Here is a 20,137-nt window from a genome sequence, read left to right as displayed (position 1 = left end):
TGTAATTTGTTTATTTACTATAATTTTTTCTTATATCAAATACAATTTCATTAAAAATGTACTGTTAATTATTGTATATATATGTATATGTATCTACGCTTATACGAAATGCATATAATAATTATAAATGTTCATATATACCTATATAGAGTTTTATTAAAATTCATTTTAATTACGTTATTTTCTATTTTTGCTTTTTATTTTATTCTCTGGGAAATAAAATGTGATACACTAAAATAAATTATTAGTTATTATTTAGTTGTTATAAGAACTGATCAGGACTTATAAATTATAAATATCTCTAAGAAAAAAAGTATATTACAAAAAAATAATACAGAAAAAATACCTGTTCATCCAAAAAATCAATGAGAGAATTAATTTTGCACTTGAAACCATTTGTTTTTAACATGTGATGCAATAATTCTATATTCAATGGTTCATATTGTAAAATTTTATTATGTAAATCTTTATTAAACTCTATCAACTTTGAAAATGCTTCTTTTATGGTAACACAATCACTTAATGTAATTAAGTTTTCAACATTGTTACTATATTCTGCTGCAGTTTCCATTCTTGTGGAATAATCACTTGAATTCCTTGAATAATTTTATGATATTTAAAGAATACTATATGTATATTATATCATAATATATTCGTGTATACATACACATAGCCTTATTTTATTAAACACATACCTATTTTTGAAGGGAAATATATTACATTCACGTTCGATGTTACTGTATTTATTCGATAAATTAATATCTACCTTTAGTCTTTTTTTTTGTGGCTCTTCACATTCGTTATACATATTTTTAGCACTTGTATCTATTGTTTCATATAAATCGATAGTCGGATGTAATTCGTTATAAATATATTTTAATAATTTAATAGTTTTATTTCGGTTTTGTACTTTTAATCCATATTTTTGCATCTCTTTCTAAAAAAAAAAAAAAGTAATATATATAATTATCAGAAAGTATGAGAAAGTATGAAGGAAACAGCTAATGGACATACATAAAGCTCAGCAGTATCCATAACATCATAATTTGGTGATAAAATATTATTATTTTCAGTTATAGTAAATAATCTATTTTTTATAATCAACTTGTTGTTATCTTCTTTATGACATTGAAGACTATCCAAATTATTGAATTGATCAAGTTTATCATTTTCTTCAGCCGTATAATTAATTTGTAAATTCTCTTCAGATTTACATCTTTTTCTTGATCGTGTATTTTTTGAAAAAACGTGCAATGCCTTATTACGTAAAGAAATATGTTCGATTCTGTTATGAGTATCAATGTTTGAAAAATGTATTTCATTCGGAAAAGTACAGTGCAATTCATCGTCAGATTCTTGTATTTTTGAATGTAGAACACTGAGGTTATCATTTTTATTGAAGTTGTTAATATCTTGACTGTTAATATCTGTATCTGAACTAGAGGATATTACAATAGAATCTGGATTGGTTGATAATTTAAAAGGACTGTCATTCTGATTTTCGATATCAGATATTTCAGGAGAAACTAAGTTAAAAATATTGGAGTAATCATTAATAAAGCTTTCATTACTGGTAATTTGAGTTTTTAAACTATCATTATTACAATTATCTATATCTTGTTCTTTAAAATCATCTATATGTCGAAAACTATTATTTAACAAAGTATCATAGATTTCTATTTCATCTTCAACTTTTCCTGAGTTTGATACACTGGCTTTATTATTTTCTATTTTATCATTTTTAATTTCAGTCATACTATTTTTATATTTTTTCGAAGCAGATCGATATACAACTATACTATTATCAGTATATTTTCTTTTATTTTTTCCAGATATATCTAGATTATCTGTATTCATTTCACTATTTGAACAGGATGATGTTGTTCTAGAGACATTGTTGACCTGTGAATTTGGAATAGTTTTCTCTGAGAAATTTTTATCATTATATGTATTGCTAGTTTTAATTTCTTTTATTGATGATAATAAACCTGTATGATTACTTTCAGTAGGTGTAATAAGATTTTTATCTATTGTTATATTGTATAACTGTGGATTTTCATTAGCATGAATCTGCATATCACTTTCAAGTTTACTCAAGCAATTTTGTTTCTTTTCTGATTGATCTGGAGAAAGTTCAGAATTATCAAGTTTATCGAGAATACTATATTCATCATAATCCTTCTTTCTAAATGGATTTTTATTGTATTGAATGAACGATTTAGTTAAAGAGTCTATTTCAGAATCTGAAGCAAAGTCTGATTTAGCATTTTCTCTCTGAACTTCTTCAATAAATAATGTAAGATTACTTTTTGGTTTTATTTTATCTGCCATATTTGGATCACTTTTTGGAGTCGTTATTAGTGATTCATTAAGTACACATTCATCAGTAGGAGATCTACTTTTATTTATTGTCGAAGACAATAAAATTTGATTTGTAATATTTTTTGAATTGCATTGAATTGGACTGAATAATATATCAAGATTTTTATTTAAATGTTCCACATTTGTATGATTTAATTTAACATCATTTGTATCATTGAATATATCTGGAGACATGCTGTTTCCTCTATCCACAAATGCCACACACTTTTCTGGAGATTTTATATTTGTTTTTAATTGTTTATCATGCGAATTTTCCATTATAGAAATATCAGACATATTTTGATTACTACAATTAACATCATTAATATCTTTTTTTGAAGTTAGCATATTATATTCTACAAATTCATTTTGCTTATCATTGTTATTACAAATTTCTTGTATATCTTGTTTATATAAACCAAATTTATCATTTTTTGAATATTTAAGACGCAGATAAGTGAATAATTCTTTTACTTTATATCTTCTTGCTAAACGTCCCAGCGAAGATATAGCAATATTGTCATTAATGGAAATTGCATGCTTTTTAATAATTCCACAATAAAGAAATTCTAAAAATGCTAAAGCAATAGGGTATTCTACATCAGTCCAGCAAATCATTTCTTTAACTGAGTAAACTGTATTGTTATTTGGAATTATATCAAGTAAAATATTAGAACAGCGTATATAAAAAACCAATTTATGTACCCAAATATGTTTACCACCATTAACAAATATTATTGTATCACTTGATGAACTATTGTTTAATGCATTTCCCCAATCAAGTATTAGAGTATTAATCGACGATTGTATATTAATATCCTCTTTTTCTGTATTTGGAAATAATTTTATATCCACTTTTTGTGATATATTTGAATTTTCTTTTTCATTTGAATGTAAATTAGATTCAGTTGACAATGAATCTTTTTGTTCAGACTTATTTGAGATATTTGAATCACTTTCACTTTCCTATGAATTATTAAAATATTATATAAAAAATATTTTTTGTAATATAATTAGTAATTCTATTTAGCATATATACAATAATGAGCAAAACTGAACACATGCTGCTTACAAGAAACTAACTCTTTCAAAATTCAACTAGACAGCTTGATTTTTGTTGAGAAGGTAAAAGGATTAATTTATTAAATTAAACGTTATTTAGCTCATTATTATATATACTATATTGTATATATGTAAGGCATAAAATATATATGCATATAAATACCATAAACGTTTGTTTTGTACTTGGGATTATATATGGTGATAGATTTATGACATAAAAATCTTCTTGATTTAACTGTAACATTGCTGAATTCCATAATTTATTATCCTGTATATAATGTGCAATACAATAATATGCAAAAAATATATAAATTCTTTAACAATGTTTACTACAATGATCCAAAAGATATACTTACCAAATTTAAGTATTTTTTAAGGATATGACTTCTCAAATTATTTCTTTTTATATTTTCGAATTTATTTTGTGCCTGTTGTTGGGTCTGATTAAGTGTTTCACTATCTATTAAAATCTCAGCTATTTTTTCAGTTATTAAACGATCCCTTTCTTCTTTTGAACGAGTTTGTAATACTGTTATATAAGTTTGCTTTTCTATTTAAAAAAAAATATTACATTTAATATTATTTCATAATATGAGTATGCTATTGGTAAATAATTATTAATAATAATATAAGATATATTTATTAATAGCATACGCATATTTTATTTTCTAATATTTAATATCATATTATGCAATTACAAGTCAGTTAAGCACACTATCTTTTATTTGTATATGATTAAATAGATGTTATGTGTTGTAAATTATTTTATCATACTTCTCTTTTGAAATCGATTAGTAACATTTCCCATTAAATTTTTATCTGAAAGTTCCTTAATAGAATCTTTTGTTAAACATATATCAGCTAAATCCTCTATTTCACTACAATTCCCTACTTCTTCAGCTTCATAAAGAGATTTAGAAAGTGCAAGAGCAAGTTGCAGTTGATGATCCTTTGCCAGTTGATGATCCTTTGCCAAAAACTATAAAATTATAATTTTTACAATATTTGTCATAAGTATTACTAATGTTTTATTCCCGATATACCATTTTATTTATAGTAGTCTGTTTTTTATTCTGTAACACAGGTGCAGCAAGTAATCCAAGAGAAACTCTTTCTGCAGATTGACGTTCTTGTAACTCCATAGCTTGTAATAATTTTTCCATAGAAACATTATTTTTTGCAGCACAAGTTTTCATATGAAGTATCCTACTATTAGTATCTTTAAAATTTTTAAAACATAATGGACATACATATGCTATCTTTGTATCATTTGAAAGTTTTACAGATTCACTTTTTTCTATACATGTACTTGATTCTGTTCGTGTATGAACATCAAAAATATTTTTTTTTAACTGATTACTTGTTTTCTTATTTAAACCTTTATTTAAGTTAGTTTTTTTACATGTATCTTTCTTCTTAGTCGTTATTTTGAAGTTAAACAGTTTTAATTTTTCGATTGGTTCTATTTTTGGAGATTTAAAATCTGATATATTTGTATCTGAATCCAAAGATAGAGATGTACCAACTTCACTGTCGGTTTTCTGTACATTTTTATCACATTTCTCCATATCCATATTATATTTCTTTTCAACAGACTCAATTATTATATCTATAATTAAAAATTTATAAAAGAAACATAACAAATGAAATAACCATCCAAGTATATTCATATTTTTATTATCTTATCTAAATTATCTTTTTAAATAAATAATATATAATTCATCTTTTGATAAATTTTAAAGGTTATGATAGTAGATTTTAAATTTGTTCTTTCTTACTAAGAGATAAAATTACAAAATATTTTTTTTAAATATTCCTAAAATATAACAAATTTAATAATTCATTATTTATATTATATACTCATACATATATTTTAACATTATTAGTAATATTACATATTATACATTATTATGACTATGTTAAGCTGTCTTCAAGTATGTACCTTTTTATTTTCCTATTGCATTAAATATGTTCGATTAAAATATTTTATAAAATATAATATAAATAAATCTTATTAATGTAACGTGAAAATATTTACATTTCTAGCTTCTTCTTCTTCTCTAATTTTTAATCTTTCCAGTAATTTTTGTTCCAAATGCCATTCTATCATATCATTTCCAATGATATTGAAATTTAGGTCAATTCTGAGTTTTTCTACAACTTCTTGTATAACTTGTAGACGACTAGAAACCGAAACAATATTTTATCTATTATTATTTCCTATACATCTACAAATTTAAATTTCAATTATATATATATATAAGATTGAATGTCAGTACAAGACGTTTTAACTGTCATTGAAATCTTTAATAAAGGTTAGAGCAACTGATCATCAAATGGATAAATTCGAGCTTTATTCTCCTTATGTAAATTAGAAGTGAATTTGAATATAATATAATATAATATACTCACGATAAACCATACGAAAATGCGTAAACAATGCCAGACGAAATACCAACTGCTGCGGCAACATATTTACCGAATGGCGTTCCATGGAACGAACGAGGTTTTCTATATTTTGTGCATCTAGGATCCCGAAACATTTCCTATGAAAAATAATTCGCTATGAACTTTACAAAGACTTACACAAATTACATTAGCTAGACAATTTATATAACAGCTACATCCTTCGAAAAGTAAAAACTACAAAATAAGAATTACTAACAAAATCAGGTTACAAACGAGTACATACAGCGCCCTCACTCTTTTTAACATGAAATAGTGAAATGTAGATAACGAATCTCTTATGGTAAAATATCATTAACACAAGGATCGACATATTGGATCTTTTGATGGTTAATAATCAATCATTTAAATACTTTAAATGAATTCCGGAAAATAATATGCGTAATATTAATAAGTAGCAATACATTTCTCGTATGTGAATTCATTACAGCTATCAGATATAATGCTATAATAAAAGAATAGTAGAAAGAGAATATATCTGCTATCGTTTATAACAAAATAATTGACAAAATCAAAGTTTTACTCGCAAACTTATCAACTCAATATTGTCCATATAATTCTATTATATCCAATCTATTTATATATGTAAGTATTATTAGCAAAGTACAGTAATAGTACTATGACGTTTAATCAAAATTAAAAGGATTTACAAAATATATTAAAATATGCAGCCATTCGCCCGGTAGTACTTATATCATATAATTTAGATTTAGATTCCGATATTTCACAAGTACTACCGACCCAGGTCCCACCGCGTGGAGGTTGCTGCATCTGGGGACCCACGGACTAACGGGGACTCTACTCTATAATTCGCGTGACCGGCGTGATCAAATAATCGGCGTTCTATAAAACGAAGTCCCCGGTAGGACTTTTAATCGCGCCCGAACACTCCCGTGAGTGTTATAATAACGGTGACTCTACTCTAAATTCGCGTTCGCGGCGTCCACGCACCAACCGAGACTTTAGACTGCTAACAGGAGGAGGGTCAGTCCACGCTTACGGATAGCAATCCATACTCGGTAGCACATAAACCGACACACAACCGGTCATTTATTCGTTTTAGCAATCAAACGAAGTCCATTATCGTAGGACTTGTAATCGCGCCCGAGAACATCACGCCTGTGCCCGCCGACACACGCGCGAGTGTTCTTTCTATCTTACCCGTATTCGCATCTAGCAATTGATTATGAACCGAATCTTTCGACGATATATCGAACCCTCGCCGATATATCGAAAACCATGAAGAGAAGGAGAAGCAGAAGAAAAAGAAAAGAAAAGAAAGTCGGAACATGCGCGCATGTGAAAACGATAGAATTCGGAAGAAAAGAAAGAAAGCATAACCGGAAGGAAACACATGCACGTGTGAGAACGATGAAATTGAAAAGAGAAGGTGGACATAGAATGTAGGTACGCTTGACCAAAACTAGAGTACGAAAATCGAGCTCGATTTTTCGTATCTGAAAGAAGGAGACCCGCACAGAAGCCCACACCCACGAGCCCCACTCATGGGTCCCACCCGAGAGAAACTAGAATAATTAATCTTGTGTATTTATTTCCGAATATACGAAAGATGTAAGAAAGGATGGAAAGTGTACGAACTTCGATGTTTAATTTGGAATTACACAGAAGATTTTGGAAAAAGCTTAAAGAACACAGCCATTCGCTCGGAAATACTTGCAGGCTATAGGATATCGATACATCACAAGTACTGCCGACCCAGGTCCCACCGCGTGGAGGTTGCTGCATCTGGGGACCCACGGGCTAACGGGGACTCTACTCTAAAATCCACGAACCGAGATGCTTTTCCGCTTCGGGAGCTTCGGGCTTCTCAGCAAACTGGAGATGTATAAAACCCCGCTTACAGATTGCTCCACTGTCCACACCGTCGGCTTCAGACATCTCGAGACACGACCGGTCGTGTCTACATTTCGATTTCAAAGAACAAAACGAAGTCCTCGGTAGGACTAAATCTCGCGACCGCAAACACCCAAGCGCGTGCCGGCCGTCACGCGCGTGAGTGTTATCCCTATCATTCGCGTACGAAAGCAAGGAGACATACCCTTCCTGCATATAATAAAGATTATATGCAGAGAGGTTCCTTTAACTTCCGTGAAAAATCCCACGATGATAGGTCCAGCGATCACCTAACTTGAAACAGAAAAAGGACAAAAGAATGAATAAATATAAGTAAAAATTATAAAAATAACAGAAATTAAATATAAAAGTTAAAGTTAAAAAGGTAACAAGAATTAAATATAAAAGCAAAAATTAAAATGATAATAAAAATTAAATATAATAGCAAAAATTATATGCAATATTATATGCAAAAAGACATTTATATTCAAAAACTTCCCTGTAAAAATTTAATTATGCGATGATCGATCCCTCGATGGTCGCTCCCTCGATGATCGCTCCATCAATGACCTAACCTGAAACAGAAAAAGAGTAAAGAAAGAGGAGAAAAAGATAAAAAGAAGAATGGAAAAGAAAAGAAGTAGAGAAATATAGAAAAGTAAACGTGGAATATTTGCGTAAGTGCGCGTGAGAAAGATAAAATTCCGAACGATTGATGTGCATCTCGAAGATCGTTTCACTCGAGAAAAATCAGAGTACCATAATTGAGTTTCATTTTTTCCTAGTGAAAGAACCAAACCCGCCTAAGGCCCACACCCGAGGGCCCCTCCCAAGGGTCCCACCCGAGAGCAATAATTAATAAAAGTTAGTAAAAATAATTAATACAATTAACAAAAGTATATAATTAATAAAAGTAAATAAGAATAAATAGAAATGACAGCGAACATAAATCAGATAGAAAAGTTTTCTATGCGGATTCTTAGAAAATTAATTTAGAATTTTTATATATTCAATTTATCTATTTGTCGAAATATAATTAACAATGTAAAATGTAATTACTTTAATGTCTATTTAAGATTAGACAGAAAATAGATTTTGGAAAAGCATTGAAATATGCAGCTATCCGCCCGGTAGTACTTGTGCTATATAGTTTTATATATAATTTAGTTATAGATTTTATAATATATACAATTTAGTTATAGATTTTAGATATAATTTAAACATAGATTTCGATATTTCGCAAGTACTACCGACCCAGGTCCCACCGCGTGGAGGTTGCTGCATCTGGGGACCCACGGGCTAACGGGGACTCTACTCTAAAATTCGCGTGACCGGCGTGATCAAATAATCGGCGTTCTATAAAACGAAGTCCCCGGTAGGACTTTTAATCGCGCCCGAACACTCCCGTGAGTGTTATAATAACGGTGACTCTACTCTAAATTCGCGTTCGCGGCGTCCACGCACCAACCGAGACTTCAGGCGGCTAACAGGAGGAGGGTCAGTCCACGCTTACGGATAGCAGATCCATACCACTCGGCAGCACACGAACCGACACACGACCGGTCATTATTCGTTTTAGCAATCAAACGTAGTCCATTACCGTAGGACTTTTAATCGCGCCCGAGAACATCACGCCTGTGCCCGCCGACACACGAGCGAATGTTCTTCCTATCCTACCCGTATTCCGCGCGGATATATCGAGATTCGCGAAGAAGAGGAAAAGATGAAGAGAAAGAGAAGAATAGAAGAAAAGAAAGAGAAGAAGAGAAGAAAGCAAGAGTGTGCGCACACCTGAGAAGGATGAAGCAGAAAAGAATATCCGTAAGATGCAAAAGAACATAGGCCCCTGTGAAAAAGATGAAATTGGAAAGAAAATATGGACATGGAAAAGAAAAGAAAAGAAAAGAAAAGACATACCCGAGCAAAACCAGAGTACGAAAATCCAGCTCGATTATTCGGTACTGAAGGAAGGAGACCCGCACAGAAGCCCACGCCCAAGGGCCCATCCCAAGGGACCCACCCGACAGAAACTATAATAATTAATTATTATAAATTTATATTCTTGAATAAATAAAAATGAAAGACCGCATTTATTGCAGAATATATCGAAGATGTACGAATGAACGTAAATTGCACGTACTTCGAAATTTAGTTGGAATACGATAAAGAAGATCTTGGAAAAATCTTCAAGAACGCAGCCATTCGCTCGGTAAGACTTGCAGTCTACTAGTTTCCGATGTATCACAGGTACTTCTGACCCAGATCCCACCGCGTGGAGTTGCGTGTAAAAATCTAAGTCCCTCGATGGTCCTTGGCCGACGGTCCTGCGGCACGTGGAAATACACGGACTAACGCGGATTCTACTCTAAAATCCGCGAACCGAGATGTTTTTCCGCTTCGGGAGCTTCGGGCTTCTCAGCAAACTGGAGATGTGTAAAACCCCGCTTACAGATCGCTCCACCGTCCACACCGTCGGCTTCAGACATATCGAGACACGACCGGTCGTGTCTATATTTCGATATCACTAATCAAAACGTAGTCCTCGGCAGGACTTAATCTCGCGTCCGCGAACACCCACGCACGTGCCGGCCGTCACGCGCGTGAGTGTTATCCCTATCATTCGCGTACGGAAGCAAGGAGACATACCCTCCCTGCATATAATGAAAATTATATGCAGAGAGGTTCCATTAACTTCCGTGTAAAGATCCCACGATGATCCGTCACTCGGTCACCTAATCTGAAACGGAAAAAAAATAATAGTAGTGCAAAATATAAGATCTGAAATTAAAAAGATAATGAAAATGAAATATAAAAGCAAATATTAAAAAGATAATAAAAATTAAATGTAAGAACAAAAATTAAAAAGTTAATAAAACAAATATAAAAACAAAAATTAAAAAGTGAATAAAAGTTAAATACAAAAACAAAAATTAAAAGTATAATAGAAATTAAATATAAGAATAAAAATTATATATAAAATTATATGCGAAAACTTCCCTGTAAAAATTTAATTTCACGATGTTTGGTCCCTGGACGTTCGGTCCCTCAATGATCTAATCTGAAACAGAAAAAGTATGAAACAGAATGAGAAACAGATATAAAGAAAATAGGAAAAGAATAGACAAACAGAAAAAGGAAAAATGAACGGAAAATTTGCGTATGTACGCATGAGAAAAATAGAATTCCGAACGATGGGTGTGTATCTCGAAGCTCGGTTCAGTCGAGCAAAATCAGCATATCATAATTGAATTCGATTTTTCTTCTGTAAAAGAACGACACCCGCCTAAGGCCCACACCCGAGGGCCCCTCCCAAGGGTCCCACCCGAGACTAACAATTAATAAATGTTAATAATAATGATTTATATAGTAAGTAAAAGTATGTAACTAATGTAATTATCAAAAGTATACAATTATTAAGGTATGTAAGTAATAGAAGTAAATCAGGATACATACGAATGATAGCTAACATAAGTATATTCATATAATAGCTAAAAGTATATAATTAGTGTAATTATCAAAAGTATACAATTATTAAGATATATAAGTAATAAAAGTAAATCAGGATAAATATGAACGATATCTAATATAAGTGGGATGGATAAGTTTTCTGTGCATTCTCTTAGAAAATTAATTAAAATTTTGTTATATTGAAATTTATTTATGTGTGGAAATATAACTAATAATGTAGAATGAAATTAATTTAATGTCTAATTGAAATTAGACAGAGATTTTGGAAAAATATTGAAATATGCAGCCATTCGCCCGGTAGTACTTGCGTTTTGTAATTACTTATATATTTTAATTACAGATTTTTTATATAATTTAGACATAGATTTTAATCTATCACAAGTACTACCGACCCAGGTCCCACCGCTAGGAGGTTGCTGCGTCTGGGGACCCACGGGCTAACGGGGACTCTACTCTAAAATTCGCGTGACCGGCGTGATCAAATAATCGGCGTTCTATAAAACGAAGTCCCCGGTAGGACTTTTAATCGCGCCCGAACACTCCCGGGAGTGTTAGAATAACGGTGACTCTACTCTAAATTCGCGTTCGCGGCGTCCACGCACCAACCGAGACTTCAGGCGGCTAACAGGAGGAGGGTCAGTCCACGCTTACGGATAGCAGATCCATACCACTCGGCAGCACACGAACCGACACACGACCGGTCATTATTCGTTTTAGCAATCAAACGAAGTCCATTACCGTAGGACTTGTAATCGCGCCCGAGAACATCACGCCTGTGCCCGCCGACACATGCGCGAGTGTTCTTCCTATCTTACCCGTATTCGCATCTAGCAATCGATTATGAACCGAACCTTTCGACGATATATCGAACTCTCGCCGATATATCGAAAACCATGAAGAGAAGGAGAAGCAGAAGAGAAAGAAAAGAAAAGAAAGTCGGAACATGCGCGCATGTGAAAACGATAGAATTCGGAAGAAAAGAAAGAAAGCATAACCGGAAGGAAACACATGCACGTGTGAGAACGATGAAATTGAAAAGAGAAGATGGACATAGAATGTAGGTACGCTTGACCAAAACTAGAGTACGAAAATCGAGCTCGATTTTTCGTATCTGAAAGAAGGAGACCCGCACAGAAGCCCACACCCACGAGCCCCACTCATGGGTCCCACCCGAGAGAAACTAGAATAATTAATCTTGTGTATTTATTTCCGAATATACGAAAGATGTAAGAAAGGATGTAAAGTGTACGAACTTCGATGTTTAATTTGGAATTACACAGAAGATTTTGGAAAAAGCTTAAAGAACACAGCCATTCGCTCGGAAATACTTGCAGGCTATAGGATATCGATACATCACAAGTACTGCCGACCCAGGTCCCACCGCGTGGAGGTTGCTGCATCTGGGGACCCACGGGCTAACGGGGACTCTACTCTAAAATCCACGAACCGAGATGCTTTTCCGCTTCGGGAGCTTCGGGCTTCTCAGCAAACTGGAGATGTATAAAACCCCGCTTACAGATTGCTCCACTGTCCACACCGTCGGCTTCAGACATCTCGAGACACGACCGGTCGTGTCTACATTTCGATTTCAAAGAACAAAACGAAGTCCTCGGTAGGACTAAATCTCGCGACCGCAAACACCCAAGCGCGTGCCGGCCGTCACGCGCGTGAGTGTTATCCCTATCATTCGCGTACGAAAGCAAGGAGACATACCCTTCCTGCATATAATAAAGATTATATGCAGAGAGGTTCCTTTAACTTCCGTGTAAAAATCCCACGATGATAGGTCCAGCGATCACCTAACTTGAAACAGAAAAAGGACAAAAGAATGAATAAATATAAGTAAAAATTATAAAGATAACAGAAATTAAATATAAAAGTTATAGTTAAAAAGATAACAAGAATTAAATATAAAAGCAAAAATTAAAATGATAATAAAAATTAAATATAATAGCAAAAATTATATGCAATATTATATGCAAAAAGACATTTATATTCAAAAACTTCCCTGTAAAAATTTAATTATGCGATGATCGATCCCTCGATGGTCGCTCCCTCGATGATCGCTCCATCAATGACCTAACCTGAAACAGAAAAAGAGTAAAGAAAGAGGAGAAAAAGATAAAAAGAAGAATGGAAAAGAAAAGAAGTAGAGAAATATAGAAAAGTAAACGTGGAATATTTGCGTAAGTGCGCGTGAGAAAGATAAAATTCCGAACGATTGATGTGCATCTCGAAGATCGTTTCACTCGAGAAAAATCAGAGTACCATAATTGAGTTTCATTTTTTCCTAGTGAAAGAACCAAACCCGCCTAAGGCCCACACCCGAGGGCCCCTCCCAAGGGTCCCACCCGAGAGAAGATAAAGTAATTAATCAACAATTTAATCAACAATTTAAAATAATTATTTAAACTATAATATGCAGCCATGAACTGGATAATACTGGAATCCTGTTAGATATTCTTCCTGTAAAAGTGAGCGGAAAATATGATATATATTTAAATGTTCTTATTTCATCTGTATGTGCACCTTCGTTCAGTGCAATTTCGGTGTTTTCCGCAATTGCATTTTCTTATTCTGTGCACTTTTAGTCATTGCACTTTCAGTGGTCCTCACAATTGCCATGTTTTAAACGTTTCGAAATTATTACTTTAATATAAAACTTAATTTTATAAAAATAATATTACGAATTTAATTGAACTTTAGAAAAGAAAAATACAAGAAAATTTGTTACTTGACTTTAATAATATAAATATATAAAGTACGTAAAAATTCTATTCGCGGACGCGTGGCAATGTGAGATGGGAGACGGAATGTCACGTCGTCTCAGTTTCTGGAAATTATAATATTATTATATAAGAGCATTTTGAGTGACAATATGGTAAAATTAAATTATGACATTAATTATGACTAAGAGCCATTTTCGAAGAGTTCTGTAAAACTTTCGAAAATAACTCAATAGTCTAATAGTTGCCCTCTTGAGCCACAATTTGTGGGGGCCTCTTCGGCACATAGCCTCTTCTTTGCTTCGTGCCCTAACCACAACTATAGAACACATTCGATAACTATCGTCAATATCAAAGAAGTAAAACTGACCCTTATTCTAAAACGTGGAAGAAAACTAACAAATCTAATGCAAATCTAAAATAAACCTGAAACGAAAAATTGAGAAAACATCGGAAGAGAAACGAGAATTAATATATTAATTGCTGAAAATCCTAAGCTAAAAATTGATTAACTTATTCTATGTTCTACGCGTTGCGATTCTACAAGTCTCTTTATCTTTTATTAACGATTCTACTCTACTTTATTCTTTCAAAAGCAATGACTCTATTGAGACTTTTCGTTTATTAATATAATTGATCAATCTTTATTTAAAAATGTAATGAAAAATCATTGGATGCTCCTTCTTACGAACAATTATTCTAATTATTAGAAAATAAATTATATAATTTTGTTTGTAATCCAGAGACTATCCATCGCGAATGTCTTCTTGCTTATTCATTATTAAAATTCGCGAATATCGCGATACATTACTATTTTCGCGAGAGAAAATTATTTAAAAATCCATTTAAATATTCAAAATTTCAAATAATTATAATTAACGCGTTTTAACAAGAAGACTCTATCCTGATCTAATAAATAAATCGTAAATAACATACCATTCACGAGTAAATCTCCGAAGAAATTTACTCGTGGTCACTCATTGCTCTTCTACTAATTAATTACAACCAATCACCCGTGCCGATTCGGACCTTTCGTCCTCGACATGATTGAGTGATCGGAGGAATTAAAAAATTAACTTACTACTTAAGAAGTTCTGCGACGGCTCCAAAACACTGGACCGCGACTTAGGTCGAAATTGAGGGTGGATGATTTGTAGTTGGTTGAAAATGAGGTAGGTCGACATCGAAGTTGGTCGAGATCCTCTTCAGTGAAGCACTGACTCTAATTCGCGGTAGTTATTTATTAACGAACGATCACTGAATTTATTTCGCGAAATACTACTATCTTTTATAAGTACAGTCTGTGCGACTGTTAAAATGAAAAATACTTTACGAGCAAACACTGACTCTAACAACTGCATTGCACGCAGTCTATGCAAAAACACTTATGGTTTAAATCGCGAACCGTGAACGAACAAACACTGCTTCTACTTCGCGATAATTTTATTTTAACGGTATAAACACTCGATTTCATCATTGCTACGCGCGCGATTGCAATGAGGTTCTGGAACAAAAATACAAACGAAATAATTAGTATCATTATTATTATGAAAACTGTATAAATCATTCAAGAAATATGTGATAGAAATATATACTTACTTTCAGTCTTCGTTAATACTCGTTCGAATGGCACCCTGCGAAAATTTCTAAGTCCACTGGTGGAGATAGATTGTCAAAGTCCCTCGAAAGTCCGAAAATTTCTAAGTCCAATCGTGAAGATAGATCATCAATGTCCCCTGAAAGTGGAAAAATTTCTAAGTCCACTCGTGGAGATAAATTATTAGTCCCCTGAAAGTGGAAAAATTTCTAAGTCCACTCATGGAGATAGATTGTCAAAGTTTCTCGAAAGTCCGAAAATTTCTAAGTCCACCCGTGGAGATAGATTATCAAAGTTTCTCGAAAGTCCGAAAATTTCTAAGTCCATTCGTGGAGATAGATTATCAAAGTTTCTCGAAAGTCCGAAAATTTCTAAGTTCACTCATGGAAATATATTGTCAGTCATCCGAATGTGTGAAATCGAAGTTTGAAATAAAAGAAATAGTATAGAATTTCGAAAATATGAATAGAGTAATGTACTTACGTAAACTCTTCGTTAATACTCGCCGAATGGTATCCTGCGAAAATTTCTAAGTTTCCTCGTCAAACGCCAAAGCACAACTGAACCAGTAACTGTTAAAGTCGGTCAAATGACCGACTTTGTTGTCGTCCCTCGAAGCTGAGTATCCCCACTTCACAATTTAAGTCTAAAATCAAATAAACTGTATAGAATATATTAAACATGAGTGATATAGAAATATATTTGAATTACCTGTTCGTTAATACGTGCACGAATGGCCTCTGCAAAAATTTCTAAGTTTCCTCGTCGAACGCCAAAGCACAACTGAACTAGTAACTGTCAAAGTCGTTCGACGGTCCGACTTTGTTGTCGTCTCGCGAAGCCGAGTATCCCCACTCCGCAATTCAAGTCTAAAATCAAATAATTTACATAGAATTTCGAAAATATGAATGATATAATATTGTACTTACATTAATTCTTCGTTATTACTGACGGAGAATGCGTACTGGGAGAACTGCGATGTGTACTCGTCGAAATTCAAGGCAAGACTGAAGCAGTAACTGTCAAAGTTATTCGAAGGTCCGATTTTGTTGTCGTCTCACGAAGCCGAGTATCCCCACTTCGCAATTCAAGTCTAAAATCAAATAATTTACATAGAATTTCGAAAATATGAATGATATAATATTGTACTTACATTAACTCTTCGTTATTACTTGCGGAGAATGCGTACTGGGAGAACTGCGACGTGTATTCGTCGAAATTCAAGGCAAGACTGAAGCAGTAACTGTCAAAGTCGTTCGACGGTCCGACTTTGTTTTCGTCACGGGTGGGAGAGTATCCCCACTTCGCAATTCAAGTCTAAAATCAAATAATTTACATAGAATTTCGAAAATATGAATGATATAATATTGTACTTACATTAATTCTTCGTTATTACTGACGGAGAATGCGTACTGGGAGAACTGCGATGTGTACTCGTCGAAATTCAAAGCAAGACTGAAGCAGTAACTGTCAAAGTCGTTCGACGGTCCGACTTTGTTTTTGTCACGGGAGGGAGAGTATCCCCACTCCGCAATTCAAGTCTAAAATCAAATAATTTACATAGAATTTCGAAAATATGAATGATATAATATTGTACTTACATTAATTCTTCGTTATTACTAACTGAGAATGCGTACTGGGAGAACTGCGATGTGTACTCGTCGAAATTCAAGGCAAGACTGAAGCAGTAACTGTCAAAGTCGTTCGACGGTCCGACTTTGTTTTTGTCACGGGTGGGAGAGTACCCCCACTCCGCAATTCAAGTCTAAAATCAAATAATTTACATAGAATTTCGAAAATATGAATGATATAATATTGTACTTACATTAATTCTTCGTTATTACTGACGGAGAATGCGTACTGGGAGAACTACGATGTGTACTCGTCGAAATTCAAGGCAAGACTGAAGCAGTAACTGTCAAAGTCGTTCGACGGTCCGACTTTGTTGTCGTCTCGCGAAGCCGAGTATCCCCACTCCGCAATTCAAGTCTAAAATCAAATAATTTACATAGAATTTCGAAAATATGAATGATATAATATTGTACTTACATTAACTCTTCGTTATTACTGACGGAGAATGCGTACTGGGAGAACTGCGATGTGTACTCGTCGAAATTCAAAGCAAGACTGAAGCAGTAACTGTCAAAGTTATTCGAAGGTCCGATTTTGTTGTCGTCTCACGAAGCCGAGTATCCCCACTTCGCAATTCAAGTCTAAAATCAAATAATTTACATAGAATTTCGAAAATATTAATGATATAATATTGTACTTACATTAACTCTTCGTTATTACTGACGGAGAATGCGTACTGGGAGAACTGCGATGTGTACTCGTCGAAATTCAAGGCAAGACTGAAGCAGTAACTGTCAAAGTCGTTCGACGGTCCGACTTTGTTTTTGTCACGGGTGGGAGAGTACCCCCACTCCGCAATTCAAGTCTAAAATCAAATAATTTACATAGAATTTCGAAAATATGAATGATATAATATTGTACTTACATTAATTCTTCGTTATTACTGACGGAGAATGCGTACTGGGAGAACTGTGATGTGTACTCGTCGAAATTCAAAGCAAGACTGAAGCAGTAACTGTCAAAGTTATTCGAAGGTCCGACTTTGTTGTCGTCTCACGAAGCCGAGTATCCCCACTCCGCAATTCAAGTCTAAAATCAAATAATTTACATAGAATTTCGAAAATATGAATGATATAATATTGTACTTACATTAATTCTTCGTTATTACTGACGGAGAATGCGTACTGGGAGAACTGCGATGTGTACTCGTCGAAATTCAAAGCAAGACTGAAGCAGTAACTGTCAAAGTTATTCGAAGGTCCGACTTTGTTGTCGTCTCACGAAGCCGAGTATCCCCACTCCGCAATTCAAGTCTAAAATCAAATAATTTACATAGAATTTCGAAAATATGAATGATATAATATTGTACTTACATTAATTCTTCGTTATTACTGACGGAGAATGCGTACTGGGAGAACTGCGATGTGTACTCGTCGAAATTCAAAGCAAGACTGAAGCAGTAACTGTCAAAGTTATTCGAAGGTCCGATTTTGTTTTCGTCACGGGTGGGAGAGTATCCCCACTTTACCATTTCATTCTAAAACAAAATAAATCGTATAGAATATTTAGAGAATGAGTGATATAATTATGTACTTGCATTAACTCTTCGTTATTGCTTACGGAGAATGCGTACTAGGAAAACTGCGATGTGTACTCGTCGAAATTCAAAGCAAGACTGAAGCAGTAACTGTCAAAGTTATTCGAAAGTCCGATTTTGTTGTCGTCTTACGAAGCCGAGTATCCCCACTTCCCAATTCAAGTCGAAAATAAAATAATTCAAATAGAATATTAAAAAAATTAGTGATATAATAATATACATACATTAACTCTTCGTTATTACTTCTCCGGAACGCGTCCTGCCAGAACTGCGATGCGTACTCGTCGAAATTCAGAACAAGACTGAACCAGTAATTGTCAAAGTTAGTCAGTGACTCGACTTTGTTGTCGTCCTACGAGGCCACGTATCCCCACTTTGCAATTTAATTCTAAAATAAAATAATTTATATAGAATATTGAAAGAAAGTGTGATATAATTTTGTAATCGCGTTAACTCTTCCTTATTACTCACAGGAGACGCGTTTTGTGAGAATTACAATGTGTATTTGTCGAAATACAAAATAAAATTGAATATATAATTTTTATAAATATTTTGTCTCTCGACGAGTTATTTTCTCATATATATGTATATGTATCCACACACCTACTATTCTACATACACATTTTATATATATGTATATGTTTATATATATTTATATATATATATATATTAGACATAAATTTTTTGAAGAATTCAAGTTTTTTGTTTCAATACGATTTTGTAGGTAATTCGGTTTCTTCTTTTACAATACGTCAGAACTATAAAAGTTACCATGTCCATTGGTTATGTACGAGAAATAATCAAAGACATAGCTTTGTATACAGCGTACATCTAGCGGCGATTCTTGCAAACTAACTCTAAAATCGCTTTCCCGATTGTAGGTAAAGTATTCCGTTGAAATAAAAGAATTAAAGAAGATATTGAGAAATAAGTTTTAATTTTATATAATGAAATATCTTTTCGCACTAATAAATTTATGTATATTTGCGATTTAGTGAAAAAATTAAAGAAAGAAAGAAATAACTTCGTCCGCGTATTATTTCTTGTTGTTGTTACTATATCGCATGATAATTTATCAGTAACCTTGAGAATGATGTATATGATATTCGCGTATCAATTTGTAGTATACCTATATTAACAAACTGATAGTTATTTTATACTGTGAAGAATCCACGTTTTGTCCAGGGAAGAATATAAAGTATCTCTGACATTCGACATTTGAAACATTGATCCAACGATATTGGAATATTATTATACGCGATCACACAGCATGATTAGACATTTTTACCTTAAATAATTTTATACAAACATTAAGTTTCTTCTAATCATTTATCGTATTATTATGATTTAATACATCGTAGTTGAGAATATTTAAATCTATTAAAGAAAAACTGTCTTAAAATACTAATGTACTAAATGTAGCGGTGACGTCAT

At 33.0% G+C, this 20,137-nt stretch overlaps 1 protein-coding gene and 1 long non-coding RNA gene across 5 annotated transcripts; both read right to left on the bottom strand.

Annotated features, from left to right (window-relative positions):
* Positions 1 to 49: 49 nt before the first annotated feature.
* On the bottom strand, positions 50 to 6,149 carry LOC127064256 (structure-specific endonuclease subunit SLX4). 4 transcript variants are annotated; one of them, XM_050995055.1, is made up of 11 exons: positions 6,089 to 6,149; positions 5,836 to 5,969; positions 5,462 to 5,606; positions 4,467 to 5,032; positions 4,198 to 4,402; positions 3,780 to 3,973; positions 3,587 to 3,691; positions 1,015 to 3,327; positions 696 to 937; positions 347 to 596; positions 50 to 231 (listed from the first exon to the last, which is right to left on the bottom strand). In XM_050995055.1, exons 4-11 carry the CDS (start codon positions 4,995 to 4,997, stop codon positions 178 to 180), a joined length of 3,894 nt encoding a protein of 1,297 aa, XP_050851012.1. In that variant the 5' UTR covers positions 4,998 to 5,032; positions 5,462 to 5,606; positions 5,836 to 5,969; positions 6,089 to 6,149; the 3' UTR covers positions 50 to 177. The 4 variants fall into 4 exon arrangements, with proteins under 4 accessions (XP_050851012.1, XP_050851011.1, XP_050851013.1 ...); XM_050995054.1 differs by lacking the exon at positions 6,089 to 6,149 and having other exon boundaries at positions 5,836 to 6,082; XM_050995056.1 differs by lacking the exons at positions 50 to 231; positions 6,089 to 6,149 and having other exon boundaries at positions 448 to 596; positions 767 to 937; positions 5,836 to 6,082.
* Positions 6,150 to 14,822: 8,673 nt separating this feature from the next.
* LOC127063699 (uncharacterized) lies at positions 14,823 to 18,908 on the bottom strand. The gene is made up of 13 exons (XR_007781456.1): positions 18,740 to 18,908; positions 18,480 to 18,643; positions 18,256 to 18,419; positions 18,032 to 18,195; positions 17,808 to 17,971; positions 17,584 to 17,747; positions 17,360 to 17,523; positions 16,688 to 16,851; positions 16,464 to 16,627; positions 16,246 to 16,403; positions 16,018 to 16,180; positions 15,537 to 15,673; positions 14,823 to 15,441 (listed from the first exon to the last, which is right to left on the bottom strand). It is a non-coding gene; the product is annotated as an uncharacterized LOC127063699 (long non-coding RNA).
* Positions 18,909 to 20,137: the final 1,229 nt, after the last annotated feature.

This window comes from Vespula vulgaris, chromosome 5 (assembly GCF_905475345.1).
Source record: "Vespula vulgaris chromosome 5, iyVesVulg1.1, whole genome shotgun sequence".
Lineage (NCBI taxonomy): Eukaryota > Metazoa > Arthropoda > Insecta > Hymenoptera > Vespidae > Vespula > Vespula vulgaris.
This window is presented reverse-complemented; position numbering and strand designations above follow the sequence as displayed.

Bases quoted from the DNA above. Each gene is read 5' to 3' on its own strand.
- LOC127064256 (XM_050995055.1), bottom strand. From the start codon at position 4,997: ATGGATATGGAGAAATGTGATAAAAATGTACAGAAAACCGACAGTGAA. The intron at 3,692-3,779 runs GTAAGTATATCT...CATTATATACAG, and splicing joins TTAAAAAATACTTAAATTTG to GATAATAAATTATGGAATTC. The intron at 938-1,014 runs GTATGTCCATTA...TTTTTTTTTTAG, and splicing joins TGGATACTGCTGAGCTTTAT to AAAGAGATGCAAAAATATGG.